General features: G+C 41.5%; 1 protein-coding gene across 3 annotated transcripts in view; it reads right to left on the bottom strand.

Annotated features, from left to right (window-relative positions):
- Positions 1 to 25,349, bottom strand: part of ITGA9 (integrin subunit alpha 9) — a 369,289-nt gene that overhangs the window by 51,201 nt on the left and 292,739 nt on the right. For 2 of the 3 annotated variants that reach the window (XM_034956118.2, XM_034956121.3), the window contains exons 22-23: positions 23,884 to 23,992; positions 17,341 to 17,448 (exon numbers count right to left, since the gene is read on the bottom strand). In XM_034956118.2, the coding sequence (XP_034812009.1) occupies positions 17,341 to 17,448; positions 23,884 to 23,992 (217 nt within the window). The remainder of the gene's footprint in view (positions 1 to 17,340; positions 17,449 to 23,883; positions 23,993 to 25,349) is intronic. The other variant, XM_034956120.2, reaches the window with a different exon arrangement.

Below are 25,349 nucleotides of genomic sequence, written 5' to 3'. Positions count from 1 at the left end.
GCCCTTCAAATTATATCTCATGTTAAATCATGTTGCTATGATTTACTATTGAGTATTTCTTCATATTGACCAAAGACTAAAATATAATAATATTAATGAATCCTAGGACAAATACTTTCACGTATCACCATTCATTTCAAGACCCTGTAATAATGCAGACTCAGGATAACCTACAAAGGGTGGATGCTCACAGGCTCTGTTCATTTACTCTAATTTTTCAAATGCAATGACACTATTTAATATAAGGCCAGAGAAACAGCGATAATGATCTTAGATTGCTCCTTAATATGAACATGCCTAACTTCATGCTACTCGTGTGTGCATCACCCCATTTGAAGGTAATGAGGAGTTTTCAATGGCATTCTTTGGGAGATCCTGCTGAAGAATGATGGGTCTTTTGCTTTGTGAAAAGAGACCCCGTGTTCATTAGTGCACCAAATTTGGATTTTCTGATATTTACCCCTCTGTGTAGCTAGTGGTTCCAAGGTGTTTATTTAAGGACAAAAATCCAAAAAACAGAAACAGTCTGATGATCACAACAACATAAGCTAGGCTAATATGAGGGGCTCTGGCTTTGGACAGTCCCTGCTAGCTTCAGTGTTCAAATAAAGAGTTCTGTCTTTGAACCAAAACGGGTAAACAAAATCACATGACAGCCCACTCCAAACCTGCAGAGCTGGGGATAGAGCAGGAGGAGCAAGAAGTTAAAGAATGACCTAGTATCACTTAAGCACAGAAAGGAAAAGATCGTAACTTTAACTCTAGATGTCTTCTCCCTTTCTAACGGAAAACTGTCTTCTAAATAAAATACTTGCTTTCTCTAACCCTTTCCCCATCCCTTAAGGCAGTCATCCCTGTGAAAAGTGGTATGGAGTCTGAAAAGGTCAGGGTGTTACTGAGATCAAATCTGAAACTGAAAATAAAGGGGCAAAGCCTCCAGACCAACGTTTCAGAGGAAAGGTTGAGTATAATCCATTGCACAGTTTTGACTTCTGTATGAGGCTGCCATTATTTCATGAACAATTTCACTTCTCATGATAAAAGTCAGTGGATTTCATTTCCATCAGCTTTAGGGTTTGGCTAAAACAATGCCCCTGCATCCTCCCCTCCTCCCTCTTCCTTTGCGTGTGACAGGCCAACATGCTGGAAAGTCAAGAGTGCAGGCCACCACCACCAGGCTGCCCTGTAAAACGGGATGGGCTTTAATTAATTTACATGTAATCAGAGAAAGACAAGTTCCCCAGACAAAGCCCATTTCCCAGGCATGGGGATGGCCTTTTATTGGAGTTAAAGCGATACAGATGGGAAGTAGTCTGAGAGAGGCAGTGACACAAAAGAATTTCCAGATGCAGTCAGATTCTCTTTAGTGAAAAAGCGATACATAAATATGTTATCTGAGCACTTGACATGCATACCAAAAATGTTTTCCTTCCATAGATAATGAAATATTTTGGAAGCAGAATGGTCTGTTGATTTGGGTAATAAATGAGTGAATAGCCCCCATATGAGACAAAACATGGTCCTTGGAATTGTATCTGCTTGTTTAAATTCTGGTTCTAGCTCTTGGACCCATCTTAAGGTAAAGAATGAAGCTCAGACCCATCTTCCCTTAAAGGCTAAAGCAGCACACCTATTCACTGGGTTGTCTCTGCATTTCCTGCATATATTGCTTTATTAGTTCCCTTTTATCAAAGGGTAAATCACACTCATTTTCTGGATGCCATGATTCCTACATCACCATCTGTCTAACCTCTTCCACTACTTTTCTGAGAGTACATACACCAGAGCAGTGAAAAGTGAAACCTCAGTGTCATTCATTAAGTCTCAAGTTTCAAGGACTTCATGGGAGGCCTGAAATATGCTTTAGGTCATAAGTTTAGATTAAAGAGAAGTAAGTGAGGTTGGCTCCCTGACAGCTGGGGAGATCATTACTTCTCAGCGTCTAACAACATTGAGGCAGTTCTTTTTGGTCTGAAGAAACTTGGGGTGTATGTCAGAAAAGCGTTTTCCTGTTTTTGCGCTTCCGAAGCATACACAATTAGTCCTTGGCAGGTTAAATGAGAACCATGTGTTTCTCGGCAATGGCCGATGAGCCTTGTTTATCCTCAGTGAGATTTCCTGTTATCGACTTTGGTAACAACCCATCACCCCTGCCATGGCAAGGCTCTGTGTCATGTTGCTTTTAAGGAATGAACGTAAGCAAACTCCTCACCACCAACTTTTGACGCCTATTCATGTAGCAGACCAGAAAACACCAGGCACCTACGCATCGGCATTCAACTGGCCTACATGCCGGCAACAAAGCGTTAATGCTTCCAGATGTCACAGCAGCTGTGAGCACAAGACATTTGGGCTCCTTGATAAGGCCGGGCGCCTTCAGTCAGCAGGGAGACAGCACTGCTGGCTTGATTTATTCTCTCTGGCCACACAGGTTAAAGGGCAGCCTCTGAACCACACTCTGTACGGACAGCCGGGACTGAAGCTTACCCCCACCTTCCAGAGGGTGTGTGTTGAGTGTAACTTGTGCACAGAAACACACACGCTTTCTCCCTCTAGCCAAGCTCAAATTAACCAAGAGCCTAGGAATGTAACTTTTGTTCCAGAATTCAATCAGCCATCTCCCTTCTTTTAAGTGTTTGGCTTCTGTTGAGAAAAAGATTTAAGGCAAACCTAATCCTGACCCATTTCAGGAACTTGACTATTCAGCTTGCATTCATACAAGTGCAGAAAGAAGAAAATGCAAAAGAAAAAGAAAAGAAAGTTTAGGGCCATTACTGAGATCAGCAGTGTCTGTGTGAGAGAAACTGAGGGGGAAGGAAATATGTGTTCAAATCCCTGACCAAAGTTTGTAGAGTTTAAATTTGCTCTAAGAAGCTTTCGTTTCTGATAAGTAATTCAATCTCTTATTTCAAAATTTCACCTTCTTATTCTCACATTGAAATTAAGGCATCCTCTGCCATCGGTTAAAGGAATTTGTCAAAATATTCCTACTGGGCGATCTCAAGTAGAGATGGGGGGATGTCCTGGAGCCAATCCCCAGGAGATACAAGGGGTGACTGTGTGTCTGAGGATGTCACTAACAGAGTGGAAGCAGCCATTTCTTTCATTTATCTGAGCACTCACTATGGTCTCGGCACCAAATGCTGCAAATACACAGAAAATAAGGACCTTGCCCTTTACTCTCATGGTGTTTTTAATCTCGTGGAAGAAGACTGATGATAAGAGAGTAATTTCACATAGTGACAAGTGCTATGAAGAAAACAACATACAAATGAGATAGAGTAATGGGGGTTTGCAACTTTAGGTAAAGTGTTCAGGGAAGACTCATTGAGAAAGTGAACTCTGGGCTCAGATCTGCATAATAAGAAGGAGCCAGCTATGCAAAGATGGGAGGGAACAGTGTTCTCAGCAAAGGCAGGTGCAAAGGCCCTGAGGCAGGGCCATCTGTGAAGGCATCTGGGAAGCCTTGACAGAGAGGACATATGAACTGGGTCTTGAAGAATGAGTGAGCTTTCCACAGCCAGAGGGGAGGAGAAGTCACTAGCAAGGGCAGGGGGCCCAGGGAAGTGCAAAGTGAGAGCCTTCAGCAGCATTCATGGTCCAGGGAGGCTGGAAGACAAGGTCAGGGACGAGGGGCTATTGGAGAAAATGGCCTGGAAAGTTGGGTGGGAGGGAACGCCAGGTTTTGGACCTATGGCTTTGGCCATTAAGATTTCCTTGATTTTTTTTTTTTTGTTTTGTTTTTTAACTGAGAATCTCGGAGTGTTTCTGAGCATTACACGGATAAATTATTAGGACTAGAAGTTGGTGTAGAGAAATTATTAGGACTAAAGTTCTCAGATGGTAAACCAGGTCCTTACTTCCTGAGTGATAATGATTCATGATGAGGAGGGGTTGGATGAACAGGCACAGGATTTGCTGCCCAGTTTTGAATTTTTATTTGGAGAATATGGAGAGAGCAAAGAGGACACCCTAGGATGGGAAAGAAAATTAAAGGAATTGTAATCTTTTTTGGAAGAGAAGGGGGAAGTCAAGGTAATAGCTCAAGTTCTCTACATGAGGGAACTAGGCAATTGTTTTTCATTTTAGCTAAGAAAGGGTCATGGGGCATGGAGAATTGTGGATAGTCATAACAAGGGATTTGAGGGATACCAGAATGGCTTAACAAAGAGAACTTGCCGGAAAAGCGGTTCTGTTGTACTGGGGAGACATCTCGATTGTATTCTGTCCAAAGGTAGAGGGTTGGATCATATAATCCCCCAAATCCACCTCTTCCTACATGAGAGGGGTTTCTAATCCTTGTTAGAAGGAACCTCTCACCCAGAGAGCTGGCTTGGTACAGTCAACCCTTGAATTTCCACAAAAAAAATTGAGGGTGAAGGCGAGGAAAAAAAGAAGCATGTGTTCATGATGGGGAAGAGCAGCAGAGATAAAAATGTGCATTGTTCAGTTTTGTTTTGGGTTATTTGCTGGGCTGTTTAAAGTGCCAGGTCTGGCTCTTATACAAGTCTCAGCTCCAATAAGCTGGCTGCAGGGGAGACTTCTTGTTGCAATTATCCTCTAAGCATAGCTAAGTCATAAAATCCAGGACTTTTCTGATGTGAAATGTGCAGGCTTTAAAAATCAGTGTCACTGTCAACTGCTGCTGCCAGCAAAATAAGTGATTCACATTGTGGCAGAAAACTCCCCCAGAGTGAAAGCTAATGAGAACACACACGGAGACTTCTGGATGTCCAGTCGGAACCCCACACAACGGCAGCATGGGGGCTGGCATTTCAAAGGTCAGAAATCAAACAGGGCTGAAATCAAGGGGGAGAGAATTCTCAGAAAAGATATAGACTTGGCAAGGACTTCATGGGCAAAGAAATTCTCATTGCAAACTCCCGTAAGATAGCTTTGGTCCCTGCAACTTCTGAATAAAGGTCTCCGTGAAACTGTCCCTGACCACTCCGTTTAAAATTACAACCTTTCCCAATCCCTATCCTCTTGCTTTTTAAATTTTTCTCCAGAGCATTTACCATCATGTAATAAACTATATGCTTTACTTATTACTCTTTCCCCACCAGAATGTAAGCTACATGATGGCTGGAAATTACTTTTTGTCTGTTTTCCCCTCTGCACTAGGTGCTTAGCATATGCTGGGTGCAAAGTATTTGTTGAAAGAATGAACATGTGTATAAAAATATCCCCACAACAGCCTCTTGTGGTGAGGACTGTCATCACCATTTTACAGATAAGAAAATGGGAGAGCAGAGATTTAAGTCTCATGCTTTAGACCAGGGCTTCTTAAATATGAACAGACAAAGGAATCCCTGGGGATCTTGCTGAAGTGAAGGCTCTGACTCAGCAGGCCTGGGTGGGGCCTTAGTTCTGCATGACCATGCCTCAACTTCCAGGTAGTGCTAGAGCTGCTGGACAGCTACGCACCCAGACAAAAGGATGGCGCAAGACCCTGCAAGTGGCTAAAGGAAATCAAAATGTTTTATCCCAAAATAGATTTCTTTGACATCGTTTGAAATGGCTGCTGCTGGGCCAGCGGACAGAAGTGGCCTTGCAAAACTGTCTCTTGTGGGGAAATTTTGCACCTGTAGAGAATCTCCTTGAATGCAGCCAGCCCTTCTCTTTCCAGGCCTTTCCCAGATCTAGGACAGATTGAGTCTGACACCTTTACAAGTCTGAAAAGAAATTCACCATCTATTCTCTCTAGGAGTTATGACCTGGAAGGCTTCATCTACATAACAACGCCACCTTTGCTAGCCAAGCCTCCTTCTTTCTCTCCCCCATGACATGTCTTGCCATTAAAACCTGGTTGTGGTCATGCTCTGAGCCTGCATTCTTTCTATAACCTCAAGATGGTATATAAGCTTCTGTACCTTACCAGGGGGTTGGGTCTTCATTCTGAAGCCTCCCCTGTATACAAGTTAAATAAATCTGTGTGCCTTTTCTCCTATTAATCTGCCTTTTCTGAGTTGATTTTTCAGTGAAAAAGACCAAGGGTTCCCCTTGACCCCACACTGTACAGTTGTGGCAGGATGAACCCCCAAATTGGGGTTTGGCCTGGGAGGGCCGGTGGGTTTTGGCTTCCTAAAGGAAAGAATTCAAGAGGAAGCCCAGAGAGTAAAGTGAAAGCAAGTTTATTAAGAAAGTAAAGAAATAAAAGGGTGGTTACCCCATAGGTAACACAGCCCCAAGGGCTGCTGCTTGCCTATTTTAATGGTTATTTCTTGATTAAATGCTAAAAAAGGAGTGGATTATTCATGAGTTTTACAGGAGAGGGGCTGCGAATTCTCAGAACCCAGGGTTCCTTCTGTTTTTAGAGCATACAGAGTAACTTCTAGGAGTTGCCATGGCATCTGTAAATTGTCATGGTGCTGGTGAATTATCATTAGTGTCACCATCTTGATTCTGGCTGTCTTCAGCTGGCTTCTTTACCACATCCTGCTTTATCGGTGGGGTCTCTGTGACCTGTGTCTTGAGAAACAAGTCCTGCTGAACTCCTATTTCACAGTTAAGAGTGAACGTCAACTTAGCCACTTACCAATTTACCTTGGCCTTCCCTCTAACTCTTCCTTGCCTCAATTTCCTTAAGAAATTATTATGAAGATTAGATTAATTTGTTCTTGTAAAGTACTTGATACAGTATCTCTGCACTATAGCTATCTGTAATAAGTTAGTAAGAATTCATACTTTTTGGTCTGAATCTAACAACTTTCTCTCAGAATCCTAAGGGAGCATTATTAAAGTTATGTTCTGCTTCACCAAAATGGAAGTCAACATTTATGCTGAGAACCATGATAATATACACCTACTATCAGAAAACTAGAAGTTTCTCCTGGATATATTATGTGAAAATTTTGAGACAGGTTCCTAAAAGTGGAATTGTTGATATTCACATTTTAAATTTTGGTAGTTATTGTCAAATTGCCTTTCATACCAGCAGTATTTGAAAGTGCTCATTTCTCTTCATCTTAACCAACAATGGATCTTAACAATTTTTTAGATTTTTGCCAGTTTAATGAGGAGAAAAACCTCATTTTAAGTTTGCATTGCTCTGATGACCAGTGAGGCTAGGCATCTTTCTATATGTTTATTTGCTATTAAAATTTCTTTTTGAACTCCTGGCCTCAAGTGATCCTCCTGCTTCAGCCTCCCAAAGTGCTGGGATGACAGGCATGAGCCACCACACCCAGCCCCTAAAATTTCTTCTTTTGTGAATTTCCTGTTCATATAACTTCAACCATTTTTATAATTTTTGGTCTTTTCTGCATTATTTTGTAGAAGTAATTTATATATTATCTATTTGTTACCCATGTTGCAAATATGTTCTCCCAAATATCTTTTCCCTTATGATGTATTTTGATCACATAAAAGTTTAACATTTTTATAGGTTTAAATTTGTTAATTTTTTCTTTATGGTTTCAGGATTTTATGGCTTGCTTAGGAAGAAGAGCTTCCCATCTAAAGATTATGAAAATATTCAGTTCTGCAAATATTTTTTTTAACATCTAACTTTAATTCACCTGTTTTTTGTTTGTTTGTTTTTTTCTGTGAGGTACAGGCTTTCTCTAATTTCTTCCCAAATGGATAGCCAATTGTCTTCATATCATTTATTGAAGAGTTTATACACTGCCACTGTTTTGGAACGATATTTCATCAAATTTTTTTTCTGCCCTCTTTTCTCTATCGTCTTTCTCTGCAACTCCAATTGTGTATATCTTGATAAACTTTGTGCTGTCCCACAAAGCACACCAAAGGCCTCTGGGGCTTCAACCATTTTGCTTGTGTTTTATTCTTTTTTCCTTCTGTTCTTCAGATTGGAAAATCTGTACTGTAATCCAGCTTCAAGTTCACTGATTCTGTGTCAGCTCAAATATGCTATTGAGCCCCTCTAATGAATTGTTCATTTCAGGTGTTTTGCTTTTTTTTTTTTAATTAAATTGAGACAGAGTCTCACTCTTTTGCCCAGGCTGAAGTGCAGTGGTGTGATCTCGGCTCACCGCAACCTCCGCCTCCTGGGTTTAAGCAATTCTCCTGCCTCAGCCTCCTGAGTAGCTGAGATTACAGACGATTCTCCTGCCTCGGCCTCCTGAGTAGCTGGGATTACAGGCATATGCCACCACTCCCGGCTAATTTTTTGTATTTTTGGTAGAGATGGGGTTTCACCATGTTGGCCAGGCTGGTCTTGAACTCCTAACCTCACACCCGCCTCAGCCTCCCAAAGTGCTGGGATTACAGGCATGAGCCACCGTGCCCAGTCAGGTGTTTAACTTTCTTTTATTTATTTGTTTTTTTTTTTTTTGAGATGGAGTCTTGCTCTGTCATTCAGGCTGGAGTGCAGTGGCACATCTCGGCTTACTGCAATCTCTGCTTCCCGGGTTCAAGCGATTCTCCTGCCTCAGCCTCCCGAGTAGCTGGGATTACAGGCACCTGCCCACGACACCTGGCTAATTTTTGTGTATTTTTAGTACAGACAGGGTTTCACCATGTTGGCCTGGCTGGTCTCCAACTCCTGACCTCAGGTGATATGCCCAACTCAGCCTCCCAAAGTGCTGGGATTACAGGCATGAGCCACCATGCTCGGCCCATGTTTTACTTTCAATTCCAGAATTTCCCCTTGGTTCTTATAATTTCCATCTATTTTATTATTCATTTATTTAATTTCCACTTACTTTAATTTATTCATCGATATTATTACTGATATTCTTTATTTGATGAATCATTGCTGTCATACTTTATTTAAACTGATTTTAGTTCTTTAAACATTTGTAATAGCTGCTTTGAAGTCTTTGTTAAATCCAACATCTGGGTTCCTCAGTTTTTATTAACTGTTTTTTTCTTCCTGTATAGCACATGAGAAATATATATGATATATACAGTGTCTGTGTGTATTTAAATTGGACATTTTAGATAATATATTGTAGCAATTCTGGATTCTTACCCCTCCCATTGAGGGGTAGTTGTTACTTTTTTTTGTTTTGTTTGTTTAGCGACTTGCCTAGACACACTCTCTGGAGTCTGTTTTTCCTGGAGTGTGTAGCCTCTGATGTTTCTGCTGGCAAAATATATATTGCATGTATGCATATATATGTATGTGGGTATATGTGTGTATGTGTGTGTGTGTGTGTGTGTGTGTGTGTGTGTGTGTGTATGTATATATATATTTATCACTTGTTTTTATTTTTAAGCCTGGTTTTGTAGGGGCTGTCCTGGATCAGCACAGCTTAGTGATCAGCCAGTGACTGGTCAGAGGCTGTATGTAAACATCTTGATCTAGGAAGGTTTTCACCCTCAGTTGGTGGGTCTGTGTGTGTCTCTGGGGAAAGCATTTGAAGATCAGGCAGTTTACAGTCAGCTTCAGCTCTTACCTTCTGTATTCACAAGTCCTCAGGGCCAATCAGTTGATTCTCTTGGATTTTTTTAGGGAGACAATAACAATTTTTACAATAGGATACTTTTTTTTTTTAAGAATAAAGGCTATCATTTCTTTTTATTGTTAAGGCCTCCAACACAACTAAACTGAAGAGACACTAGCAGGGACTCATGCCTGTTCCTCACTTAGCTTGAAGTTTCCTATAGGTTTCTGGCAAAGGGTCTTTGTCAAGTTGAGGAAGTCTTCTATGCTTTCCTTACTGGAAATGTAATAAAATATCAGAAATAAATGTTGAATTTAATTCTTAACTTTTTAGAAACCCTTATCAAGATTATCATTTGGTTATTTTTCATTTAATCCTTTTATTATTAATAATAATATATAACGAGTTATATTAATCAGTTTCCTCATGGAGAACCAACTTAGCATTCCTGGATTACATCCTGTTTTACCCAGAATATATTATTCTTCTAATAGGAATCAATTTGCAATTTATTTAGAACTTTTGTATCTGTTTTCAAAGTGAGTTTGGCTCACTGCTTCCTATTTTTGCGTGAGTGTGCCCGCTCTCCATTTCTGGTTTCTGTACCAGGGCTATGTTAGTTTTCTGGAATGAGTTGCTTTATCTTTTTCTACTCTCTGGAACAGCTTATATTAACATAAGAATTATCCATTCCTTGAAAGCTTACTAGAATCTGCCTATATAGCTATCTGGGTCGGTGATTTTTTTTAAGATATAGGTCTTTGTCTACTTTTACATTTTTTTCTAAGATACTCAGTCTAGTTGGACTTTTTTTTTAACCTCATGCATATTTTATTCAGATTTTATCTTTGTGTGAATAAAATTGAAAAGATTTTTTTTGTTTTGTTTTTGTTTTTTTGTTTTGAGACAGGATCTGTCATCCTGGATTGAGTACAGTGGTGTGAACATGGCTCACTGCAGCCTTGACCTCCTGGACTCAAGGGATCCTCCCACCTCAGCCTCCCAAGTAGTTTATGCCACATGCCTGGCTAATTTGTTTTTTATTTTTTGTGGAGACAAGGTCTTACTTCCTTGTCTGGGCTGGTCTTGAACTCCTAGGCTCAAGGATCTTCTTGCCTTAGCCTCCTAAAGTCCTGGGATTACAGGCATGAGCCAACCATGCCCAGCTCAAAAGATGTTATAATTTTTAAATCTTCATATAAGTATGGTACTTCTTTAAAAAGTATTTCTAGTGTTGTTTTTTGGCATCATCGCTCTTCTTTATTTCTTGTTGAAGCTTGCTGCAGGTTTGTCTATTTTTTTGGACAAAAAAACAGCTTTTGATTTTGCTAATGTGGAATACTTTTGCTGTTATTATTTTTTCTATTTCAGGATATGCTTTGTCTTTAATAATACCTTCATTTTACTTTCTTTGAGTTGGGTTTATTTCATTGTCCCTTGTCTAGTTTTTATGTTGTCAATTTAGTTCACTTATTTTCAGTCTTCCCTATTTTCCACATGTAAGTAGTGGCATTTTCCTCTGTGCTGGTTTTGTCCAAATCCCATTGGTTTTGATATGAACAACCGCTCACTGTCTTTCACTTCTAATTTGTTCATCCCTTCAACTTTGATTTCTTTTTTTTCTAAAAAGTTAATTTGAATGGTGTTTAAAATTTCCCAAGTGGATTTGTTTTTGGTTGGTTGTTTGCCTAACCTTTTGTTTTTAGCTTCTAAGTTTATTGCATTGTGGTCAGAGACTGTGGCTTCTACTGCTTTGACTTTAAAAATTCCATTGATGCTTATTTTTGTGTTGTTGTATGTTGAATAATTTGTAAATGTTCACATTTGAAAAGAATGTGCATTCCCTTATTTATGTTAGGATCTCTGTTAATTACTCCATATAAATTAGTTTCTTCAGTCCTTACAGTGTGAGATAGGTACTACTACTAGTTCATTTTACAGATGAGGAAAATAAGATTGGGGAGTTAAGGTAACTTCCCATAGGTTGCCATAGCTGGTAAACAAGGGAGCAGTAATGAAAATCAGACATTCTGACTCATTCTGTCTTGGTCTCTATATAAATGATCACAACTCTAGTTGCATTATTCAAATACTCATTATTTTACTCCTACTTGTGTGATGATTTTTGAGGGGAAAGCAATAAATTTTCTTGCAATGACTGTGAATGTGTCAATTTCTTTTTGTGTTTCTAGGTGTTTCTATGGTTAAAGCTGTGTTGTTGGTTATATAAAATTTCATTTATGTTACAAATTCTTAGTGGACTAAATCTTTAACACTCTGAAATATATTTTCTTTTGCTCTGTTTAATGTTTGTGGGTTTTGGGCTTTAATTATACTTCATTTGCTGTTAATATTGCTATACTTTATTTCTTTGGGTTAATATTTGCCTTTTTTTTTTTTGAATGCCTTACATTCTGGGTAACTTTGAAGGCGTATTTCTTACAAGTTATTTGGTACTTGGATTTTTAAAATTCTAATCTGAGAGTGTCTTTAGGGCATTTAATCCATTAATTATTATTTTGATTATTGAAATATTTAGGTTTATTACTTCCATCTTATTATACATTTATTTTTTTCTTCATAAATTCTTTCCTTTTGGATTGTTTTGAATTTAATTATGTTTTAAATTCTTCTTCTTTAGTGGTTTGGATGTCCTACATTGTTTTTTGTTGCCCTTAAAATTTTACATATTTAAACATTTATTTTACCAAAGCCTTGAGCTAATTGGTACATAAACTTGTCCCCCCAAGACAAGAATCTTGACTTGCTTTCATTTCCATCTCTCTTGACTTCTAACTCTTACATTATGATCATCTGATATTTTCATTCCAGATTGCTATTTAAAAAAAGGAATAAGTTTAACTGGCTTTTTTGTTCTTCTGCAATACATTCTCAGAAAATCCAAGTTTCGAATCCCCTACTTTATTCTTTAATATTTATTCTACTCTACGGCTTATATTGAAGTTTCATTTGCATGATCAATATCTTGAATTTACAAATCTCTAGTTTATTCTGTTTCACGGAAACACTGTCTTTTTGCATTGCTCTGAAGACATCAGTCTTGCTTATTCAGAAGCCTTCTGTTGGCCTTGTTACTGCACCCTCTGGTATTAGTTCTTTTGATTGCGGTTGCTGCCTCTCTGCCCTGGTGTTGATGCTCCTCCTCTGGTGGGTGATTCTTGGGGGTCTACTCATCATCTGTCTGTCCTATTGACTGAGCCTGCCTCTGGTGATTAGGGAGTGGGCAGCACTTTCAGGAGCAGTGTGCAATTCAGCACAATGGGAAGCACGTGAACTTTGGAGTCAGACCTGGTTACAAACCCAGCTCTACTTTTTAGCAGCTGTGTCAGGTTGGGCAAATCCTTGAAGCTTGGTTCCTCAACTTGGGATGCTGATCTTACCTTATGAAGGTGCCGTAAGGATTAAATTTGACAGCACATGAAAAAGGCTATTAAAGCCTTGGGACAGCAATAAATGGTATTCATTTTTTTGGGGGGGTCAGTTATTCAGGAGTAATTTCTTTACTCTTTAGCTTTGGATTATATCGACTGATTTGATGGCCCCAACTTAAGAAGCTCCTCCAGGTCATCCTTGGGGAAAACAATTCATTCCTCCATTTATGTCTAATTTTAAGCTCCTATTATGGTCAGTGATGTATCAGGTGCATATTTTCTTCATAGGGATGTGAGCAGTCCCACTATAAATTAATTGAAGTTCCCACATCAACTGACTCATTGTGGGATACCCATCGTACATCATGGGTAGCCCTGTCTAGTGTACAAGCATGGGGAGGGAAGATTTTACAGTTTACTAAAATATGAGTCCTGGCACCAACTTGGAATATTCTAACAGATGTTGGTATTCATGCCGTATTGAAGTCAATGTCCTAATGGTACCCTATGGCAAAGACATTGATGTATCTCCTTAGAAAATTATCATTCATCTCTACAATTTTACCTCCTGGAAATCAGGTCAGTTCTTTAGAATCACTGCCCCATAGCAAGAAAACAACAAGCCAGAGAGGCCAATATTTTCAATTGGTTTTGCAGGAGGAGGAATGAATGGTATGATATTTATTTTATATCTCTTCTGGACTAACACTAGAGTTCTTTCAAAAATCCAGTACTTTCACCTGGAATAAAAGTTCTAGCCGTTCACTCCCTGTTAGCTATCATTTCTGACTTTTCCCCTTCTTGCATATTAACAAGAGCCAAATCCCAAAGCCTTCTCCTCCAGTGTGAGAAAGCTGCTCACAGATACAGGTTTTTAACTCCATCAAGTGAAGCTTGCAGTCTGAGATAAAGCTCCCATCTCTTCCATTGAACCTTCAGAAACTGTGAGTAAAACTTAACTTTGGAAAGACCACTACCCTCTTCCCTTCATAAGCCATGAAGCTTGTGACAGATGTGTTATCTTGGTGCAATCTTAGACCTGTGCTCAGGGGCTATGCTACACGGCTCGCCTCTGCAGAAGAATGGCAATAAAGTGAAGTGGTTCAATTTTTCAGGTCTGTTCTGAAAAATTGAGAAGATGATCTATCTTCACTTCAAAAAGAAATCTCTAAGGAGCAAGTGGACACAGCCTGCCTCCCATAAGCTGTCTGGCTCACTCATTTTATTCCTGGAAATCAGGTGAGTTTTTTAGAATGACTGTCCAATAGAAGGAAAAAAGTAAGCTAGGGAGGTCAGTAGCTACTGCTCATTGCAGCAGGCCAAGGGTGGTTTGCTGACAATGTCCATGACATGTAGTTAGACTCTAGTATCAAACAGGGAGCTTGGCCTTCTCCATGCCTAAGTCAGCAGATAGGAAGGTTCAGGTCTACAGCACACACACGATGTACCCAAGAAGAGTGATTAATTTACAAACTGACAGAGGAAATGACTGTGGTTCAGTACTCTCTGTCATTCTGCCAAAATATCTATCTGCTGTACATCTGCAGAAGGCATACGGAACACTTACTCTTGCCTATTTGTATAAGAGCTGGGCAAACAGAATGGAGAACCGGGTGTAGCTCCCAGCACAGCAGATACTCATCATACACTCACAAGTGGTGACTGTTCCTCTATCTGGAATGTTCTCTTCTTCACCTGTTCTCTTGGTGAACTCGACATCCTCTAAGCCCTGACTTGAAGAGGTTCCTTTGTGAAGCACTGAACCTTTGTAGCATCCTTGGGTCTGGGCATGCCTCTATTATTGCATTTGTTATACGGTATTACAATGGCATTTTATGTATCTGTTTCCTGCAAGACAGTGAGTTCTGGGGCAGATGTGGGACTTATTCCTCTCCTTGGAGCCTGGCACGTAATAGGTACTTGCTGAGCCAGTGTCTGTGAACAAATCAAGAATGATTTGTTACTGGTAATTTTGCTATTTCAGATAGACTAGAAAGGTCTGTCATTCTTCCCCTCTATTATTTTCATGATCATTACAACCTGGCTTCCTGATGGACAGACACTAGGTCCACAGTGACCTGTTTCCTTTTTTTTCTGTGCTGTGGGAAGTCAGAGTAGGGTCCACACAACCCCTGTGGGTGGGAAGCAGTGAAAATTGATAGTCTTTCCTCAGGCCACCACCGTGGCTCTGTTTTTAAGGTAAATACAAGCACAGCAGAGGGGCTCAGAGACATTAGCTACAAGGAAAGAAGATCACGAGCCAAGGCTGGGAGTTTGGAGTGGTTACACTTCATTAGGCTCCCCATAAAAACCTCCCATATATAAGCCAGACACTCTCCACTTACAGACAGCTGGACCTCAAGAAATGCTTTGGGCAAACACAAAAGACTCTTTGGTGAAAGCTAGAGGCAGGTTGGTCCTGCCCAGGGACCCCAGAAGCAGCCCCAGAGACTTCTAAATGAATTCTGAACCAAGTCAAAAAACTGCCACACGTGGGTCCGTAGGTAGGGTGACAGCCCAGGGCCCATAGGGCCAGTAAGCCCATCCTCATTATGCTCTATGGATGATGATCACAGGCAATACAGACACCAAGGGCACTGTTAGAGAGGGAGAAACAATTTGAGGGTCCCAAGGGTGTGGAGAGGAATGACAGATGAGCCTTCCCTCCATGCCTATAATCTGTTTCTGCTTCAGTTGGCTTAACATGTCCAGCTGGTGCCCAGCTGTTCAGTAGCCTTTGGAGGTTGGGGAATGGTGGTGGCTGAGAGTGGGGGTGGGGAGGGAATGCCACCAGGCCAAAGGGTCACCTCCTAGTGCAGTACAGAGAATGAGTGCTGGTTTCTCCTAATAGGACTGAATTTCACTTGCACCAAGCCACCCAAATCCCCAGAATGAAAGCCCTGCTCCATTCAAAGTCCCATAAGGCCAAAGTGGAAACCATCATGAGCTCTGAATCACACCTGACCCAGTGAGCATTCTCAGGCCCTGCTGAGCAAGGGAGGGGCGGAGCCACAGGAGGCCCTTGCCGAGGGCTTTAAGGCAGAGGGTGTGCCAGCTGTGGGCCTCTGAAACAAGTATCTGGGGACTCTTGCCTCTTCACTACAGCACCTCATGCACTCGCTTTTATGCTTCTACTCTTGTTGTCATTCTGGGCTCAGTGGTGATCGTTTATAAGAACACAGAGAGCTTTCCTACTTGCTTAGTGAGATGTGCCAGTGAATTTACTTTTCCATACCACGAAGATGCCCACAGCCTTTGATCACAGGCTGGGCTATCCAGATGGAGACTTGGCCATCCTAGGGCCAAGTCTGTTACAGACTTTATGAAAATTCTAAATATAGTTTTGAAAATCCAAAGGATTTGTTTCTCAGAGCCCAAAGAACAGAGTGCAGCCAGCTCACACCACTTGGGTATCTGAGGGTCCACTCAGCCAGACCGATAGCCAGGCAGTTGTCCAGGTCTTCAGGAAACCACTTCTAATGCCTTCCATGCAAGACAGCTATTTGTAAGTGTGAGCCCAAGTCCCTTCCAGTGGCTTTTCCTTGGCTCGATGATCAGTAAAGAGGAAAAGGGGTATCCTTGGTTTTGGGGTACCTTCAGAATCTGAGTGACTTAAATGTCTTGTTTTGGTCAATAGATGATTTTGCCCCTAGGGAAAAAAAAAAGGCTCCTGCAACACTGTAGATGTTCACGTGAACAACTCAGAAAGCATGCTCTAGGAAGAGAACACTCCTAGATGCTGGGGAAATGTGGCATGGTCAGCATGGTTAATAATATTTAAGAGGGTAGCCAGAAGCCTGTGTGGTTTGTTCACCCCATGCTAAGTTCCAACCATAGTACATCATAGGTGCGGAACACTGGCGGCTTTCTTCTGCTGGGTGAGCAGAGCCCACAGACAAGGGGATGCCATGGAACTGGAATGGAACATCATGAGGGATGTTAACATCTGAGCTGGCATCTCGGGAGGAGTGACCTGTTCTACATTCAACATTCACATGCGTCTGGTTTTCAGTCCACATGACCCAGAGGGCAGCAATGCCAGAAATTACTGTCACCATCACACAATGTTTTCTGAACCTCCACCCTGTGGGCTGTGTCCTCTTCAACTCTCGGCTCAGATATTCACCTGCTATGGGCCTTGCTGCCCTGATTTTCAAGCTATCTATGGAAAAACTGTCCCTTTGGCTGAATGTCCTTCACGTGCCCCTATAGAGAGCAATGCTTTCACAATCCTCTCAACATGGACTGCAGGCACTTTCCCTGGGCAAAATGCACTCAGCAAAATGCATTCAGACGCATGCAACTGCAGATGCTGCTGGGGGTTCCCAGAGCCAGCGAAGTCCATCCCAGGAGCTGGTTCATAATTAACTCTTCCCCATCTCCAAAGAGGTCTTCTTACAGCATTAACCAAACGGTCTCAATTGTAGAAATTCAGGTATCACAGGTCCCCTGGCCTCTCCAGATATGTCTCCAAAGGGTAGAATGAGTTAAATTTTCCAAACCCTCAAGGTGGATGTCAGGGTAGGGTGGAATACAAAATTTGAATGGGCTGGCTCAAAGCTGAAAGCACTAGTGAAAACAAATGGAGAACTCACCACCATTTCCTGGACATGAAACATCTCTGCACCACCAGATGAGAGTCGATTAGGGAAAGAGATGCTGACAGATGACCCTGGAAGGGTGCTTGGGCCAGTGTTGTAGACCTGTGGGTGTGGAACACACACAGCAAGTCTCAGTGGAAAATAGCAGACCTCCATTTCCTGTCATGCAATATATATTCTAAGATTCTTTGAAATCACATGCAGAAACTCTAAGGTTCGGATCTGGAAGGTCACAACTTGAAGTAAAGTGAACTACTGAATGACGGGAAATTTCAACAAAATAGAAACACTTCTAACATGCATCTAAAAATCTCAAACTTTGAAATTACCATATTCTCCTTCAGCATTTTGTCTTCTTCCTGCTAAAACTTTTCTTTTTACATGCATAGGAATTTACTCATAGACTATTACACTTGGTGAGAACTCAGACATCATAATCTAGTCCAGTGGTTCTCAAATTTCAGCAAAACATCAGAACCATCTGAGGGGCTTGTTAAAACACATATTGGTGGGGGGGTATGGAGTGGGGGTCATGCCGAGTTTCTGACTCAGTAGGTCTAGGGTGGGGCTGGCAGATTCATATTTATAACATGGTCCCAGAAGATGCTGATGCTGCTGGTCCAGGAACCACCCCTTGAGACCCACAGATCTAGTCCAACCTCTTTCCTTTGCCAGTTTGAGGTAACTGAGGCCCTCAAGGACCAAGTGGGTCATCCCAAAACCAAGCGATCGAATATACAGAAAGGGCTGTTTTTACTACATCAGCCAGCTGATTTGGTTTCCAGGCAATCTGCAGCTCATCACTTGCACAACTGTACCCCTCTTCTGTCTCAGCATTTGGTTCTATAAAACTTTGCCTCTCTTGTTTTCCCTAGCATTTCTCCATTTTCTGTCTTCAGAAGTCAATCATTTCCTGAGAAATGAGGAAAAAGATGGAGGTCGCAGAGACCAATAAGAGCAAGGAGGGAGAGGAAAAAGCTGAACATGAAACTCGAGGAAGAAACAGAATATGCAGAGGAATAAAAAAAGCGAGTAGATCTCTAGAGACAGAAAGTAGATTAGCGGTTGCCTAGGGCTGGGGAGCAGGAAGAATAGGGAGTAGGACAGGCAGCATGACAGGCCCCCCAAAGATGTCCATGTCCTCATCTGTGGAACCTGTGAATGTTATGTGGCCAGGGGGAATTAAGGTTGTTAATCAAGCGACCTTAAAATAAAGAGGTTATCTTGAATTATCCAGGTGAGCACACTGTACTCACAAGAGTCCTTATACAGGGAAGAGGCAGAAGTCAGATCAGAAAGAGAACATCCTAAGACTTGACCAGCCATTGCTGGCTTTGAAGATGGAAGGGGGCCATGAGCCAAAGAATGCAGGCAGCTCTTAGAGGCTGGAAAAGGCAAGAAGTGGATTTTCCCCTGGTGCCTCTGGCAAGAACACAGGCCCTGATACTTTGGTTTTAGCCCAGCGAGGCCCATTTTGGACTTCTGTTCTTCAGAACTGTAAGATAACACATTTGTGTTGTTTTAAGCCACAAATGTTGTAGTAATTTGTTATAGCAGCAATAAGAAATTAATACAAGAAGCTATGTCAATGGGTTAAGAATTTTTCTTTTTTCTTTTTTTTTTTTTTAACCAGTCCAGAGGTCTTTCATTTTTTAGACACCTATTATGCCATGAATTCATAGGGAACAGGTTCCAGCAGCTCAGGCTCCTTCCCATTGGTTCTCACAAAGTGTGCTTCTCTGGGTGGTGCAGGCTGGTGCTTCAGTTGGACCCAGGTATCTTTCTGTTTGGCTTCCTTCTTTTTTTTTTTTTTTTTAAGACAGAGTCCTGCTCTGTCGCCCAGGCTGGAGTGCAGTGGCGCAACCTCGGCTCACTGCAACTTCCGCCTCCTGGATTCGAGCAATTCTCCCTGCCTCAGCCTCCTGAGTAGCTGGGATTATAGGCGGCTGCCACCATGCCCGGCTAATTTTTGTATTTTAGTAGAGACGGGGTTTCACCATGTTGGCCAGGTTGGTCTCAAACTCCTGACCTCAGGTGATCCGCCTGCCTCGGACTCCCAAAGTGTTTGGATTACAGGCGTGAGCTACTGTGCCCAGCCAGCTTCCTTCTTTTTCTGATCATTTTCCTTCACGTGTTTCAGGAAGCTATCTTGGCTCTTAGAGTGCTTAATGTGCTCAATACGTACATTAATTTTCTTGGCAAGAATCTTGCCCTTAACTTGTGTGTTTATAACAATGCCAACAGCATGCTGGGTAACACCGTAGACTCTTTCAGTTTAACCATGGTAATACTTGCGGGGCCTTACTTTTTGAACAGTACCCATTCCCTTGATGTCTATAATATCACCTTTCTTATAGATTTGCATACACGTGGCCAAAAAAACAACTCCATGTTTTCTAAAAAGCCTAGAGAACATATATCAGGTGCCTCTCCTCTTTCCCTTTGTGTTCGACATTTTGGCGAATTACTGGAAGATGGTGGTTCTGGCCAAAAGGCCGAAATTTCTTTTTGGGGTGATCGAAATGTTCCAAAATTTTGCAACAACAAGGACGGAACTGGAGGTCATTATGTTAAGTAAAATAAGCCTTGGGAGGCTGAGGCAGGCATGTTTGAGACCAGCTGGGCAACGTGGTGAAACCCCGTATCTAAAACCCGACCCCCTCTCCACAAAAAAAATTAGCTAGGCGTGGTGGTGTGTAACTCTAGTCCCAGCTATTCAGGAGGCTGAGGTGGGAGGATTGCTTGAGCCCAGGAGGTTGAGGCTGCAATGAGCTGAGACTGCACCACTGCACTCCAGCAGCCTGAGTGACAGTGAGACACTACCTCAAAAAACAAAACAAAAAAAAAAAAAAAAGAAAAGAAAAGAAAGGAAAGAAATAAGCCAGATATAGAAAGACAAACATCACATATTCTTATTTGTGAAAATCAAACAAAATTGAACCAAAACAATTGAACTCAAAACCAAAACAATTGAACTCATGCAGACAGAGAGTAGAGGGATGCTAACCAGAGGCTGGGAAGGATAATGGGGGGATGGCTGTGGCGGGGGGTGGTGGGGATGGTTAATGGATTAAAAAAATTGAAAGAATAAGACCTAGCAATTGATAGCACAATAGGGTTACTATAGTCAATAATAATTTAATAGTACATTTTAAAGTAACTAAAAGAGTATAATTGGATTGTCTGAAACACAAAGGATTTCTTGATGGGATGGATACCCCCATTTTACATGATTATTATGCACTGCATGCCTGTATCAAAACATCTCATGTATCCTATAAATATATACACCTACCATGTACTTACAAAAATTAAAATGAAAAAAATTTAAAAATATTCTACAACTAGATGATGATGACAGGTTCACAATTGTGTAAACATATTAAAATAATTGAATTGTATGCTTTAAATGGGTGAACTTTAAGGTATGTAATCATATCTCAATAAAGATGTTATTTTTAAAAAGATGAGTAAAATATAAAATATATAAGTTTTGTCAATTTAAAACTAAATGTTTAAAAAGGATAAGTAGGAGAGAGGAAGGAATGACATGCTGCTTGGTGGCCTGGGCACTAGAGAGAGAATCCAGGGAATCTGCAACTCTGAAGTTGAGGTCAGAAGGGCAGAGCCAACAAAAAGCCAGAAATCTTACCAGGTCTTCACACATGACAGGATGTATGAAGATCTAGCTCCAGCTAGCTCTTCCCTAGAAAACTGTGTCTTTGGTTTTCTGCAATAGTTGGTTCCACTTCAAAGAAGAAATAGATAAAAACTGATAGAGCAGATGAGTGGGTTGCCAACTCCTGATTCAAAAAAGAACAATATTCACCAAAACAACCTGAAGACATAGAAAAGGAAGGAATATCTGACCATAGCTGAAATAACTAATTTGAAGTGAAACATGAGTGCACAGAATTAAAAATAAACATCCTGGCATGTCTGGGAAATCCCATTTCAAGCATGAATGGGGTAAGCAATGAAGAAAAAGATGCTGATTTGCACTATTTCACTCATCAGAGCCAGGAGGACAGGAGAGCTTGTATTACCATCTTTATTTTTAACAAATGTCTTTATACTGGATTCTCTGCAAATGTTCATGTGTAATATCTACATTATTTTTGGCCATTGTTTTTCAGGTGGGGAAATGCTTTAAATTTTGATGCCAAAAAAGCCTCTTATTGTCGAGAAATTAATGTGTCTGTTTAAAAACTATGATGAAATGTAAAAAGCAGGCCCAAGACTAGTATTTCTGCCTTTCTCCTGTGTACAATGGCAGTGGAGCCTTTAAACAATTATGTAGCTTGTTGAATAACCCATTTTTAAAAGCATAGAAAAATCTGTTCATATGGAAAGTCTTATGTTCTCCTTCAGGAACAATATTACTGGAATAAGGAAATATAGAAACATTTTCTCCGTATTCCTGGCCTCCTCCCACAGTATTTTCACCTTCTGGTCATTATCACTGCCAAGCTGGTTAGTGACCTTCCTGCAGGACAACCACAATAACAACCATTATACCAATAAATAAGTAGTCAGACAATTCTCAAGGAAAAAGTGGGTTTTGCTAACACAGAAGGATCTCCTTCTAATCAATGGCACACACTATCAATCTTTCAGACCCAACTCTCTCAACCCTGGATTGAATGCTGTGCACTTCCTGAGGCAATGGATCACGGAGGAGTTTATCTAAGGGACATGCCAATCACTCATTCCCCAGGGCTGGATTCTCTAGCCTGAGTCCTATTTCAGGTCAGATGTGAAGAAAACTATTTGCCTGAATACCAAACTTTAAACTCACTGTAAAAATTACCTTCAGAGAAACAACTGGAAGGATAAGCTGCATACCCTCAGATTTCTTTCTTTTTTTCCCCAGAGGGTGATAAGAACATTTGGTATCTTCTGTGCAACCCCTGTTCTTCTTTTCCTTCTTTCAACACTCATACCCTCTTCATTACACGGTCTGTGTTACTTGAACCCTTCTAAATAATTTTCTGAACTACATCTTTAATTGCAAGACACCCCTAAAACTATAAGAGTAGGAAAGAGTAGAAACAACTAAGATGAAATAAACCCATCAGGTCTTTATCTATTTCCTACCCAATTACGAAAAGCAAAGGAGAAAAACAAAATAACTCTGAGAAGCAATTCAGAAATGCAGAGGTGCTGTTCACAGCAATCACTCTACTGTCTCAAAAGCAAGCTCTAACCCCATCCTTCCCTTTCTCCCCTGTAAATCAAGAGCAGGGTGTGACAGCAGGGGCTTAGTTGGTCAGAAGGCACATCCTCTGTGAGCTGGGGACATGTGTTATGTATCATGGTTTCGCAGTCTGTTGCTGGGAGAATACTCTGGGGAGAGGAAGACCATTGTTTGTCAGAGCCCACAAATGTTTTACTGCCACATTCTCTAGACCCTCACCCTGTCATTATTTGTCATCCCCTAAGTCCACCTAGGAGAGGCCACAAGGAAAGAAAATAATTATTATTTAGCCACAGCAGTGAATGCCAGAGTGGGAAACCATCTCTCCATGGGGAAGGATGCAAGAGGCAGAGAAGAGTTCTGGGAGGTAGAACCAGAGAGTGAGGAGATATGGACTGCTGTGTCCTATGGGTGAGTTGGGCCCATCTCCTTCACTTCATCCACACAGGGTCCGGCCAGTGCCGCCAGGTCTTGGCCCCAGCCCGGCTTCTCCCAGCTCTGGGACCTTCAGGACATCCTTTCTTGCTTGGGCCTACATTTCATGATGTGAAAATTATATGAAATTCAAATTTCATTGTCTATAAGGAACGAAAATTTTGTTTCTGTGTTATCTATGGCTGCCTTTGAACTACAGAAGTATGGTTGAATAGATGCTGCAGAGGCCGAATGGCCCACAAAGCCTAAATTACCCCATGGCTCTTTTCAGAAAAAGTTTGCTGACCCCCAACTAAGAGAAGAAACAGTGTCCTTCATGAGGTCCACAGTCTACACCAAGGGGACTTGCTGGAAATGATGCCTGTGTGCCTGGGCGAGCCAGCCATGGCTCAGTGAGGGAGCAGCGTGCCTCCCGTGGGGGCTCACAGGGGCTCACACTCCTCTGCTCTTATAAAACTGCCCTTCCGAAAGGCTGTTCCCCTGCAGGAGGAGTGGGCTTCTGGATGAGCTGGAAAATCTCAGGAGGAAGGGACACAGCAAATCCTCTGAGGCAGCCCTGCTCAGAAGGTGGGGAATGATGGAGAACAGAAAGGGGTCCTCATGGGGTCATCTGGGCTGGGACATTGGCTGAGGCCTCCACCACGCAGAGGGCTTCTTGGGGGAAAACTGGCATTCATGACGTGGACCTGTCCTTCCAAATCCTGAAAAAGCAGAGGGGCCTGCACAGCAGAGTACCAGGCATCGAAAGGATTCATTGTGTGTGTGGTTACAGATCTCACACACACACCACACCAGCCACCTCAGAAGGGTTTCTCCTGACAAGAGCTTAGCCCTCTGTAGGAGAGACATCCCATGTGCCCTTCTGTTAGCCCCCAGGGACAGAGGAGGTCTCCAAGAGTGGGTACCTGAAGGGTGATATTGATGGGCTGAAAGTGACACTCCAGGTCATCCAGCTGAATGAAGTTGGCTGCGTCCACGGACTCGCCATATACAAAGGAGGTTGGAGACATGATTCTGAAAGAGGAAAGCATGAAATCTGTCATCCCTACCCACAGTCAAGCACCCATGGTCACTGCCATTCTGAGAAGCAAACATTTGTCTCAATTTAATCCAGTGTCTTGCACCCAGTGCTTCCCTGCTGGGGCTGTTACACAGCCAGGCTGTGCTTTCTGACCAGGCATGAATAGTAGTGTCTTCTCATCTTAGGTTATGTCAATAAGCTGCATGGAGAAATATGCACTGGGATTACCTTTCTGAAATGACAAGATTATCATAGCTTTGACTTTTTAAAAACTGGATTATAAAAGTATACATTTTCTGTTTTGTCATTCGAAAAATGTTTTATGGGTTGAAGAAGATGATCATAAGCTTTTAAAAAATAAATATAAATGAGTTATGTATTTGGCATCCTAAACCCCACTCTATGACAAATTTACTTAAAAAACTTAAATTTGTCAGACTGCCAAGATGACTAGAAGTTAGGCATTTGAAAGCTGAGTCTGTTCATTGATAGCATTTTCCCTTGGATTTCGGAGGCTACATAAGAGGTGAGAAGAATTCAAGCTCAGTTTGCAGTAATGCTTTCAATGTTGCTTATATGAACACATTCCTGAGAAGAAACAAAGCTCTGACTGACACTCCCAGACAAATATCGACTTCTAGATGCTGGAGGCCACTCACTCACCTAAACACAACAATGGAAGATTTTTGAGACTAAGTCCGAATAGACAACAACTCATCCATTTTCAATGTTTAGTGCATTATTTTAGTAAGGTAGTGAGTTCCCAGCATTAACAAATGGCAAGAACTGTTTTAGGTTCCTGGAGAGATCAGAGGTTGACTCATTTGTTTAACTGATGGCTTCATCAGGGGCTGTTAACACCTCCCAACAAGGTCCTCTAAGGACTGATTACATGATCAAGTGTCTGGGGTGGTGGGGAGAATGTTTTCTCTTTGTCCCCAAGGATAGGGCTTGGTTCTGGGTATATTCTTGCTGTGCCTTTGATGAGGCAAGTAAATAAATGATACAGTTAAAAATAGAGCTGTGAACAGAGGCAAAAATATGCTAATTTGCAAATATATTCCATCAGTACCTCATGTTTAAAAAACATGACCAAAAATGTCAAGAGCTCAGGAGCAGGAATGCTTGGAGACTCATTCCACTGGCTCCCAGCAGTGCGGGCTAGTGCAGGGATGGCTCTCCCTGCAAGGGATCAACATTTCTACTGCTAGTCAAGGCTGAGACCCAGAAGCACTTGAAAACCGAAAAATTAGAAACTGTGAACCTCCAGAAAGTTCAGCTTGCATTTGGGTCAAGGGTTCAGTGGGTCCTCACCTGATCTAAACTGATTGTGTAAATCTTTTTTCCACT

Source organism: Pan paniscus, chromosome 2 (genome assembly GCF_029289425.2).
Source record: "Pan paniscus chromosome 2, NHGRI_mPanPan1-v2.0_pri, whole genome shotgun sequence".
In the NCBI taxonomy this organism is placed as follows: Eukaryota; Metazoa; Chordata; class Mammalia; order Primates; family Hominidae; genus Pan; species Pan paniscus.
Note: the sequence above shows the minus strand (reverse complement) of the source record. Positions and strands in the feature narration are given on the sequence as shown.